Source organism: Carcharhinus amblyrhynchos, chromosome 20, assembly GCF_965287045.1.
Source record: "Carcharhinus amblyrhynchos chromosome 20, sCarAmb.v2.hapA, whole genome shotgun sequence".
Lineage (NCBI taxonomy): Eukaryota > Metazoa > Chordata > Chondrichthyes > Carcharhiniformes > Carcharhinidae > Carcharhinus > Carcharhinus amblyrhynchos.
This window is the reverse complement of record NC_137343.1, coordinates 9633693-9646476: the sequence shown is the minus strand read 5'-3', so window position 1 is coordinate 9646476 and position 12784 is coordinate 9633693. Positions and strand designations below refer to the sequence as shown.

Sequence of the window (12784 nt, the reverse complement as noted above, 5' to 3'; positions counted from 1 at the left end):
TCATGTATTTGATGTGTTTCATAAAGGCAGGGGACATTAACATGTTTAACTCAACAGTCCTGTGCATCTTCACGTGTTGTCAAACAAAGTAGGTTGCGAACAATGTCAGTGTCACTGCAGATTCCTGAAGCAGTCCTGTCCAGACTAGCTGGAACTACTGGAAGCAGGAGGCAAAATGAAGTCATGCACAATTCTGCTGAGTGTGCTCGTCATGTTACCGTGTTATTTTGCACTGAGTGAGCTGATTCTGTTGGCTTCATAGAACTGTCACTATTCCTCACTTTGCATACATATGGCTCATACTCAAAATGGAAGGACTGCCGCTAAAACTCTACTGGGACGCAATGGAGTGCAGCAAGGAGGGTGGGTAGAATACAAGACTTCCTGATGAACAGCACCTCAACAGCAAAACCCAAGAGCTCTATGACCTCTGTTACAATTCACCAATGTCTAATTACTTGGAAGTGCCAAGGAACTAATAATACTTACCTCTGACTTCCACAAATCATGACACACTGGGGAACAGGGAACCCAAACACTATTGTTAATGAGACTTCAAAAACTTAGTCAGAAATGCGGCAGGGACAAAAATCACCCAGTTAATATTTTAAACAGACTTGCTTTCCCTTTTTCAAAAAAAATTGTCACACTTTAACACCCCAAGTAGGTCACAGAAGTTGCTGCTGGACTAAGTCTCAAACTCAAAATCTTAAGTTTTTTTATATGCTGAATACTTTGAGAAAACTCATTAAATCAGAGAACAGTTACAGCAAAGGAGGCCATTCGACACATTTAAAGTTTTAACTTCTAAAAGTTTAAAAATTGAATTATTACTGTTACAACTAGGCTTACATTAACACTGCAATGAAGTCACTGTGAAAATCCCCTAGTCACCATATTCTGGTGCCTGTTTGGGTACACCGAAGGAGAATTTAGCACAGCCAACACGCCTTACCAGCATGTCTTTTGGACTGAGAGAAACCCACACAGGCACGAAGAGAACATGTACACTCCACACAGGCGCTGACCCAAGTGAGAATCAAACACAGGTCTCTGGTGCCGTGTGACAGTAGTGCTAACCAAACGTGCTGCCCTGAGCAATTCACTTATCCCATTCCCCACACTATTCCCATGACCCTGTAAAATCTTCTCTCCAGACAATTCTCTTTTGAAGCCCTTAACTGGATCAAAGCTGAAAATTCTAGTTACGTGGTTGAAAGCGAAGTAAATCAACTAAGCAACATTTTAGCTACATTCTTTCACAAGCGTTAAATGTATTAATGCAAACTGCATGTTCTCCAGTAAGCTGTTTAGAACACTTCCAGAAAGTGAATTGTCCTGGTGGTTTTTAATGAAACTGACAACCAAAGGAGAAGTTAATCCAGAGAACAGTGCTTACTATCTGACCAATGCACGTTGGTTAATTTGATCTAGTTTAGATTTCACCAGTGGTATCCAGTCCTTGAACAAAAAGATGAAGTACTTGTACATTCACTCGACAAAATAATTTTAAAAGCGGAATGCAGACTTTCCATGGTAGCACAATGGTTAGCACTGCTGCCTCACAGCGCCAGGCAACAGGGCTCAATTCCCGACTTGGGTCGCTCTGTGCAGAGTAGGCACATTCTCCCCATGTGCATAGGTTTCCTGCGGGTGCTCTGCTTTCTCCCCACAGTCTAAAACACATGCTGCTTAGGTGCACCGACCATGCTAAATTCTCCCTCAGTATACTCGAACAGGCACCGGAGTGTGGCGACTAGGGGATTTTGACAGTAACTTCATTGCAGTGTTAATGCAAGCTTACTTGTGACACTAATAAATTTGTCAAATACCACCCTTAAAGGCTTTGAAACACCTATGTTTGCTGCACCTACGCACCTTTGAAACACCTATGTTTGCACCTATATATTGCAGATATTTATACCAACTGAACATTACGACAGATTGAAGTATTAACTTAAAATAATTAGGGAACAGTTATTGCAGGGGAAATGGATAGTTTGGGAAAAACATTATACAGGCAATTATAATCAAGGTTCGACCGTTGAGGCAAAATCCTGAAAAGCTTGTGAATAATTTCTTCTTGGTTCATAAAACACCTCAGGATGGCATTGAAAATATGATTAAACTCAAGGCTGAAACTCCATTTGTCAACTTTGGAAAGCTAATCTGTTTTAGTTTTAAGTTTAAAAAGTTTATTTATTAAGTGTCACAAGGAGGCTTACATGAGCATCGCAATGAAGTTACTGTGAAAATTCCCTCGTTGCCACACTCTGGCACCTGTTGGGGTACACTGAGGAATTTAGCATGGCCAATGCACCTAACCAGCACATCTTCTGAACTGTGGGAAGAAACCGGGGTACCTGGAGGAAACCCACGCAGATACAGGGAGAACGTACAGACGCCGCACAAGACAGAGACCCATGTTGGGAATCAAACCTGGGTGCCAGGTGCTGTGAAGCAGCAGTGCTAATCACTGTGCCATCGTGCTGCCCCTTTTTCCTAAAGGGGGCTTTTCATCAGAGCCGAGCTCTTGTTTCGTATACTTTCAGAACCCAAGACTACTATACATCATGAAACCACAGGTGTAAAGCCAATTTCCTAATTCAAGTTAAACTTGTTTCTAGATATATTAGAGATTATGATTTTTTTTGTGCAGTTCTATTTGCATACTCAAGAGGATTAAGATCATTAAAGTCCAGTATAAATAGCGCTACTCATATCATCAGTGCCAAATTTTATCAATTTCACAGCAGCAAAACAAAATGAGATAGTCTGCATACACAAAACAGCAGGCGAGACTCTTCCCTCAACCACCTTTCACACATAACCTGGACCAAGACTCAATGTGTGTCCATCTGAAAGTGTGTGCTTTGGATACATATGCACTGTGGACTACATGGAAGGCTGCCATAGAGTCACTCAGCGTGAACCTAAGTGAGAAGACTGTTTCAGCAGGTACAGTCAGAATTGAAATGCTAATCAAAGTGAAAGAACAGCAACTAATGCACCAAAAATGAGATGGGTGTGGACGAGGAACCAAGAAATTAATCAATGTAATTTTCAAGTCTGAATTAAATGAGGGTAACGTATCCAAGATTCTTTAGGTGGGCAAGTATCATAAGATGTGAGGAGGGCCCAGAGTCCGCAAAATTAGTAAGTTAGGGAGTGAACAAGGAGGCAGCCTGCGTTCCATTTGGGAAGTGAGAAATTATCCATTTTAATAGGGAGAATAGAAAAGCAGAATCTCTTTGAAAAAGGAGACTAAGAAATGCTGGTATGCAGAGGAATTTGGGGTTCCTGTACATAAAAACTTAACACCTATGTCAAGCATGCAGCTAAAAAGGCAAATGATATGTCAGCTTCAACTGCAAGGAGTTTAGAAGGTCACAGTAAGGAGGTTTTGCAGCAATTATACAGGGTTTCAAAGAAACCTCACCATAAGTCAAATGTAGTTTTGGTCTCCATACCCAAAGACAGAGCGGTAGACAGAGGGGAACCGGTGGATGTGGTGTTTTTAGATTTCCAAAAGGGGTTTGATAAGGTGCCTCACAAAAGGTTGCTACAGAAGGTTAGGGTGCACAGATTTGGGGGTAAGGTGTTAGCGCGGATAGAGGATTGGCTGTCTAATAGGAAGCGGAGAGTTGGTATCGATGGGTGCTATTCTGGTTGGAGACTAGTGGAGTGCCACAGGGATCGGTGCTGGGGCTTCAACTGTTTACCATTTATATAGATGATCTGGACGAGGGGGCTGAGTGTAGGGTGTCGAAATTTGCTGATGACACGAAGATGAGTGGAAAAGCAAATTGCGTGAAGGGTGTGGAAAGTCTGCAGAGGGATCTAGATAGGCTGAGCGAGTGGGCGAGGACCTGGCAGATGGAGTATAATGTTAGCAAGTGTGAGGTTATCCACTTTGGCAGAAATAATTGTAGGAGGGATTATTTAAAAGGCGAAAAGCTGCAGCATGCTACGGTGCAGAGGGACCTGGGGGTCCAATTGCACGAGTTACAAAAACCCAGTCTGCAGGTACAGCAGGTGATCAAGAAGGCAAATGGAATGTTGGTCTTTATAGCGACGGGGATAGAATATAAAAGTAGGGAGGTCTTGCCGCAACTGTACAGGGTACTGGTGAGGCCATAGCTGGAGTACTGTGTGCAGTTTTGGTCACCGCACTTGCCTTGGAGAGAATGCAGAGGAGGTTCACTAGGCTGATACCGGAGATGAGGGGGTTAGACTATGAAGAGACTAAATAGACTGGGTCTGTACTCGTTGGAGTTTAGAAGGATGAGGGGGGATCTTATAGAGACGTATAAGATAATGAAGGGGATGGATAGGGTAGAGGTAGAGAGAGTCTTCCCGCTTAGAAAGGATAGCAGGACTAGGGGACACAGCCTCAAGATAAGGGGGGGCAGTTTAGATCAGAGTTGAGGAGGAACTTCTTCACTCAAAGGGAGGTGAATCTCTGGAATTCTCTGCCTGTTGAAGTGGTGGAGACTACCTCGCTAAATATATTTAAGTCACTGGTAGATAGGTTTCTGATAGACAGGGGAATTAAGGGTTATGGGGAGAAAGAGGGAAAGTGGAACTGATCCACTTCAGATCAGCCATGATCTTATTGAATGGCAGGGCAGGCTCAAAGGGCTAGATAGCCTACTCCTGCTCCTATTTCTTACATTATGTTCTTATTTGGATGGATATACCTGTCTTAGAGGGAATGCAACAAAATCAATGGATTGCTTACAAAGACAGGAGTACTGTTCAACAAAGAAAGGCTAAGCATAAAAGAATAAGAGATGATCTCACTAAAACATAAAAAAACTTAGAAGGTGGTGGTATTGGGGTTCTTAAGAAACATTAAGTCCCCAGGGCCTGATGAGATATACCTCAAAATACTGAGAGAGGCAAGGGAGGAAATTGCTGGGGCTGAGAGAAATCTTTGTATCCTCACTGGATAGGGGTCCCACAGCATTGGAGAATAGCCAATGTTGTTCCTTGTTTAAGAAGAGTAACAAGAATAATCCAGATCATTACAGGCCAGTGAGCCTTACATCAGTGGTAGGGAAATTATTGGAGAGGATTCTTCAAGACAGGATTTATTCCCACTTGGAAATAAAGTAGACATATTAGCAAGAGGCAACATGGTTTTGTGAAAGCGGGTGGGGGCGGGGGGTGTTGGGTCAAGTTTTTCGAGCAAGTGACGAAGATGGTTGATGAGGGTAGGGCAGTGGATGTTGTCTACATGCATTTCAGTAAGGCCTTTGACAAGGTCCCTCGTGGCAGACTGGTGCTGAAGGCGAAGCCACATGGGATCAGAGATGAGCTGGCGAGGTGGATACAAAACTGGCTCAGTCATAGAAGATAGAGGGTAGCAGTAGAAGGGTGCATTTCTGAATGGAGGGCTGTGACAAGTGGCATTCCTCAGGGATCAGTGCTGGGACCTTTGCTATTTGTAATATATGTAAATGATTTGGAGGAAAATGTAACTGGTTTAATTAGTAAGTTTGCAAATGACTTAGAAATTGATGGAGTTGTGAATAGTGATGAGGACCATCAGAGCATACAGCAGGATATAGATCAGTTGGAAGCTTGGGCGGAGAGAGGACAGATGGAGTTTAATCTGGACAAATGTGAGGTAATGCATTTTGGAAGATCTAATACGAATAGGAAATGTACAATAAATGGCAGAACCCTTAAGAGTATTGATAGGAAGAGAGGTTTGGGTTTACAGGTACACAGGTCACCAAAAATGGCAACGCAGGTGGAGAAGGTAGTCAAGAAGGCACATGGCATGCTTGCCTTTATTGGCCGGGGCACTGAGTTTAAAAATTATCAAGTCACGTCACAGCTTTACAGAACCTTAGGCCGCATTTGGAATATAGTGTTCAATTCTGGTCACCACACTACCAGAAGAACGTGGAGGCTTTGGAGAGGGTACAAAGATTTATCAGGATGTTGCCTGGTATGGAGGGCATTAGCTATGAGGAGAGGTTAGAAAACTTGGTTTGTTCTCACTGGAATGACAGAGGTTGAGGGGCAACCTGTTAGCGGTCTACAAGATTACGAGGCATGAATAGAGCAGATAGTCAGAATTTTTTTTCCCAGGGTAGAAGAGCCAATTACTAGGGGGTATAGGTTTACGGTGCAAGGGGTAAGGTTTAAAGGATATGTATGAGGCAAGTTTTTTTTTACACAGAGGGTGGTGGGTGACTGGAACTCGTTGCTGGGGGAGGTAGTGGGAGCGGATACAATAGTGACCTTTAAGGGGCATCTTGACAAATACATGAATAAGATGAGAATGGAGAGATATGGTCCCCGGAAGGGTAGGGGGTTTTAGTTGAGCCAGGCAGCATGGTCGGTGCAGGCTTGGAGGGCCGAAGAGCCTGTTCCTGTGCTGTAATTTTCTTTGCTCTTTGTTTAACAAGATAAATGTGAGAGGCTTATTTCCATGCCTGCAAAATCTAGAATTTGGAATCACAGTGTGGAACACAACGGGTCAGCCATTTCACAACTGAATGAGAGATTTCTTCACTCAGGGTGAATCTTTGGAATTCTTTGGAACCAGAGGGCTCTTGAATACATTGAAGACTGAGATTGATATTTGGAATTTTTGGACACCAAGGGAATCAATCAAGCATTCTAGGATCAGGGTGGAAAATTTGAAATAAAAGATCAACTATCATCTTAACGAATGGTTGCAATGGTTTGAGGAGCAAAATGTATTACATCTGCTCCTATTTTTGATGTGATATTCCCCAAAATTGAAGCGAGTGGAGGGGAAGAGAAAGAGGGAAAGGAAGACTATGATCTGCTGGCACTCTTGCACTTAGTTGAAAGGTTAGGATTTTGAACCAAGCAGTAGCCTGACCTTTTACGCCAACCAGACAATTCCCTTTAACTGGGACAAACAGATGCCCAACCCACCAGTTCAGTGGTTTAGATATCAAGAAAGTATAAGGCCAAGCGGTGTGAGCTGGCCCTGTGTCGCATTTCACAGGTAATCCTAAGGCAATATTCAAAATTAGTGTTGGTCAACACTAAAATTCTAACCAAAAGCAGCCAGGGTCGCAATGATTCTTACTGAATAATACACTGGGTGCTGGGTGATTAAAATGGGTCTACAGTTTAACATACTGCCAACATTTACTGGCCGAGTCCACACAGGAAGTGGGACCACAAGTTTAATCATTCGCGATTTTGATTGTGATAGTTTGTATATGATTTTATGGCACAATCAGGAGAGAAGCAAGAAAAAAGGAGACACTTGAAAGTGGCAAGGAGTATAAAACTAAACAATTCCTGGCATATTGCAATAGTCAACAAGCATTCCCAAAATAGGGTGCCCAATATATTTTTTCTAAAGGCATGATCAATAATACAATTCGCACTTTATGTAACCAAAGGATGCATGACTGGTAAATAATTAAATTTACTGAAAGTTTCTATTCTATACAACAAGTCCACTAATGGCAATCATGCAATTCTTCAAATGAAGCTCATTATCATCCGACAATATCTGAACAAATTACCCATGGTTTCCTCTAAAACACAAGTCCTTGGCTATTTGAGATGGCAGCAGCACATCTGCCAATCTAAGTAACTTGTCTCTTTTAAACTGGACCGTACAGATCGTTGGAGCAGAAATTTCAGCTTTGCAACGTTATCGAGCTAACCTTGGAATGCTTAGCCCACGTGCAACAAACAGTGGAGCTAAGTTGGTCAACTGCAGTCGCTTTGTGGTTCTGAAATAGGAACTAGCTGCTCTACTTGGACAGGTTTCAGACTAGCAACTGTGAAATGCGACACAGGGCCAGCTCACACCTCTCGGCATTATATTGCCTTGATATACAGGTAATCATATAATGATCCCATTATTCAGCTCAAACGCAGTAAACAGAATTGCAAGAAAAAGATTTTCTTTTAAATTCCAGCAAACTCACTTTTTAGGAGGAAAAAAGGCAACATCAAGCTGTTATTGGTAGGTATTTAATTTCTGGAAGCTGACATATCATTCTTTGCATTACAACACTGACTTTAAATTAATAGTGGATGAGGCTTGAAAACAAAACATGAACAAAATAATTATCAATTATAAAACTGTATTATTGGAGAATGAACAGCCTACTTACAGGAACAATAAGTCCTTGCCAATAGAATACATTTGTGTCATCCACTAGGATATTACGGAAATTCTTCATTCCAGACGAGCGGATTTCTTCAAGTTCCTGCAAAATACAAAACACCAGGTAGAATACAGAGAACAGCTCTACAACAGAATCTGGATATTGTTAATCCCACTCCCTCTGACAATCATGACATATCTCAGGAGCCAACATAGAATTGTAACAAAAATGTAACTTTTTTTTTACATGGAATATTATATTGGAGTTTCTAGTGCAGGAGAAGGCCATTCGGCCCACCAAGTCTGCACCAACTGCACCAGGTCCTATCCCCCCGTATTTATCCTGCCACTCCCCCTAACCTGTACATCGAAAGACAATAAGGGGAAATTTACCATGGTCAATCAACCTAATCCACAGATCTTTAGAGCGTGGGAGGAAATTGAACACCCAAAAGAAACCAATACCAACACAGGAAGAATGTACAAACTCCACATAGTCAGCTGAGGCCGGAATTGAACCCAGGTCAGTGCCACTAAGACAGCAGTGCTAACCACTGTGCCATCCCACAAATCTAAAATCTACCATAATCACAACCTGCCATTGTTGTCATTAGGAAAATTGTCATATTCTCATTTACTTGAATTCCACAAGGTACAGAAATTAAGGCAGTGATTTATAGGCTCTCAATTTTCTGAATCTAGTTTGTTGACAATTATATATGAACACTACACAAATTATAATGAAAAAAGATTAAAAAGAATCCTCAAAATATCAAAGAATTAAATTTGCACACAAAAAAGTTTAAAACGTGACCTGATCCGGATCTTCAAGCTTATTTATGTGAGTTACATACTTATTACAGGTTTCCACTGGTTGGTAGGATAGTAGTAAGGAGACAAATTTAGAGATTAGGAAAAGATTCTTTTCAAAGAGTGCTTAGATATGTAGAACTATTTTTGATAAAGACACTATTGAAATGGAGTTTATTAATTTGTTAAAGAGAATTACTGCTGCTTAAAAAAGAAAAATATTAGAAAGAGAAAGGTAGTGAGCAAGAAAATATAATCAATTAGGTGGTTCATGGAGAAAAATGTCTTGGACCAAATGGTGCTTTCACATTTTATGATTCTTTAAATAAACAAATGATGCAAGGTAAAACTAAAAACATGCATTTAATATGAACGTACGGCCCACCAGGATTCTCAGGTCAATCCATTGTTGCGCTCCCCTCTCAATGTTTTTCATTTCAGTGGCAATGCTGGTGATATCAGCTACTCACCACTTAATTTAACAAAAGGAGTAAGACCTCAAACTCTTTGTTCCGCTCAGAAAATGGCACTTCCTGTTCCTCAAGAACAGTACAGCTTAGTGGCCCAGAAAGTCAAACGATTAAGTCAAAAGCAAAATAATCATACGTAGGCCATTTATATGCAGCAGAAAGCAATAAAACATACTGCACTGTGTTGTACAGTACAGTGCAAATCCGAAATAGCCATGATTAAGTGCCATTCTGCTTAATCAGGCTGCATCTTCAACAGTGTTCAGTTCTAAGGCTCAAAAAATATGTCCACACCCAGGAAACAGTGCAGAGAAAGACGAAACTGATCTGTAAAATCAGAGTTTTTGGTTACAAGGTTAGAAAAAAAATTATAATCTCAACAAAAGTTACAAAGTAGGATAAAAAAGGTAGATGCATGACATTAGTTCAAGTTAAACAATGACAGCAAAACAAAGGAGAGTACAGTAAGGAATGATACCAGTGTAGATTAATAATCAGAATGATCACTAGATACTGAACAGTCACTGAGGTAAAAAAAATCATTCAAGAGGAAGTTAGAAGGATTGCACGTAATAGGCTTCTAAGGAAGCACAAGTTTGTAACTTAAATTTATGACAAGAAAATATTTTTTTCTATATAAAATAATTATTAAAGCAATTGTTCTTTTAACCCTATTTTCACAAGAACAAAGAAAATTACAGCACAGGAACAGGCCCTTCAGCCCTCCAAGTCTGCACCGACCATGCTGCCTGACTGAACTAAAACCCGCTACACTTCCTGGGACCATATCCCTCTATTCCCATCCTATTCACGCATGTGTCAAGATGCCCCTTAAAAGTTACTATTGTATCTGCTTCCACTATCTCCCCTGGCAACAAATTCCAGGTACCCACTACTCTGTTAAAAATCTGCCTCGAACATCTCCTTTAAACCTTGCCCCTCGCATCTTAAACCTGTGGCCCCCCCTAGTAATTGACTCTTCCACCCTGCGAAAAAGTTTTGACTATCCACTGTCCATGCCTCTCAATCTTGTGGACTCTTATCAGGTTTCCCCTCAACCTCCATCGTTCCAATGAGAACAAACCAAGTTTCTCCAACCTTTCCTCAGGCAACATTCTGGTAAATCTTTTCTGTACCCTCTCCAAATCCTCCACATCCTTCTGGTGGTGTGGCGACCACAATTGAACACTATATTCCAAGTGCAGCCTAACTAAGGTTCTATAAAGCTGCAACATGACTTGCCAAATTTTAAACTCAATGCCCCAGCCGACAGTGGTGGATTATAAAGGTGGACCACCCAGGAATGGAACAATACTTCATTACTTCTCCATATTCTTTAGAAGTGAGCTTGAAAAACATGTTTGCAGCCAATGCAATTGCACATGCATCATTGCCAAGTCTAACCATGACAGCTGTCCAACGTCCGTAAGAACGATACGAGATTCATTTTTTCTTTTTATTCCCAATAGGCCAACAGTCCAAAGATTGTTTATTTTTGTCTTGAGTGTGGTGCACTTTATCCATTAAAACCCCTTGCGAACTTATTGCTTTATCCACCTTTTCTGAATTTCTTAGTGATCGTGTTATCAATGTTCGTCAACAATAGAACATGGCTCTGAAAACGCTGTGAAGTAACAATGTTAAAATCTGCTATCTGCTATATGCATAGCACTTAAAGCAATTGTCCCCAACACCACTTATTTGCTCTCTGGGAGAAGGTGGACTTTTAACTTACACAGAGTGCACAGTTTACTTTGGTGTGCCAAATGCAAGAACTTTGAACCTCATCAAATATGTAAATAAACTACAAGTCCTGCACTAAGAGGTTGAGACAAGTGAAACACAAAAATTATTTTGACCAAGTACAGCAGCCCTTCACAACCTGCTTCCCACTGTCAAACAATGCTGGATAAACAGTTTTCAGATTTCATAATGTTTTCCATCGATTAAAAAATACAGGTCTATAATATGCACAGGTATGACTGACTACACAAGGAAGATTGCGTTGGGAGGGAGCCACTGTTGTGAAAGTAGTGCTTATATGGGAAAGATGCATACTGGATGTACCGGTGCTGGAGAGGGTACAGAGGAAATTCACTAGGGTAACTGCAGAGTTGAGAGGATTGGCTGATGAGGACAGACTGAGTAGAGTAGGACTATACTCACTGGAATTTGGAAGAACGAGGGGGGGGATCTTATAGAAACATAAAAGATTATGAAGGGAATAGGTAAGATAGAAGCAGGGCAATTTTTTTCCACTGGAAGGTGAAATTAGAACTGGGGGGCATGGCCTTAGCATTAGCGAAAGCAGATTTAGGACTGAATCAAGGAGGAACTTCTTCACACAAAGTATTGAGTCTGTGGAATTCCCTGCCTAGTGAACAGTTGAGGCTACCTCACTGAATGTTTTTAAAGCAAGGATAGATAAATTTCTGAACAGTAACGGAATAAGGGCTACGGTGAGCGGGTGGGCAAGTACAGCTGAATCCATGAAAAGATCAGCCATGATCTTATTGAATGGCGGAGCAGGCTCGAGGGGCCAGGTGGCCTACCCCTGCTCCTAGTTCTTATGATGTGAGGATCTGCAAGTGGGAGCACAGCGATGGCAAGGACCCTCCAGAAGGATGCAGACCAACGGCAAAGACCCTCCAGAAGGGGACAGAGAACATTGACCAGATGTTTTCAGGAATGCAGGAGTTTAGCTTAGGTTGCAGAAGCTGAAGCTGTTCTCTCTGGAGCAAGGGTGAAATAGGGTGGATTTGATGAAGGTGTATAAGATTATGTTAAGTTTAATTAAGATAGACAAAGAAAGCCTTTGCCATCAGCTGATCATACAGGGAATAAGGACCACAGATTTAATGTTTTGGGCAAGAGTTGCAGGTCGACTATGAGGAAGATTTTTTTTTAAACACACAGATGACTTGGAACTTGCTGCCCATAAAGGGTGATGGAAGCAGAGGTGATAAGCAATTACAAAAGGAAAATTAGGGACATAGGAGGGAAATAAACATGCAAGCGCCTGAATATACAGCAGGAGAATGGACGTGAAACAACTGCTCTGCCGCAAGCTGGTATGGAATTGATGGACCAAATGGCCTCCTTTTGGGCTGTAATGACTGTGACTGGATACTCATTGCAAGTTCTAAGCAAAATTCATTCCATAGCTCAGATACAAGAATACAACACTATATAAACCTCTGCAATGTCACTGGGTCAAAATCCTGGAATTCGCTGTCTAATAGAATTGTGTGTGTACCTACACCATGTGAACTGCAGCAGTCCAAGAAGACAGCTCACCCCACCATCTGAAGGGCAATTATACCCACATTCTGTAAATTATTTTCTTTTAAATCATACCTGAAATTTGACAAACTTATTTAAAAAC

General features: G+C 41.4%; 1 protein-coding gene across 1 annotated transcript in view; it reads right to left on the bottom strand.

The window, feature by feature from the left end:
* LOC145355743 (ubiquitin-conjugating enzyme E2 L3) overlaps positions 1-12784 on the bottom strand; it is a 51959-nt gene that overhangs the window by 29345 nt on the left and 9830 nt on the right. Inside the window, exon 2 of the mRNA XM_080208074.1 lies at positions 8127-8222. Within this exon, the coding sequence (XP_080064200.1) occupies positions 8127-8222 (96 nt within the window). The remainder of the gene's footprint in view (positions 1-8126; positions 8223-12784) is intronic.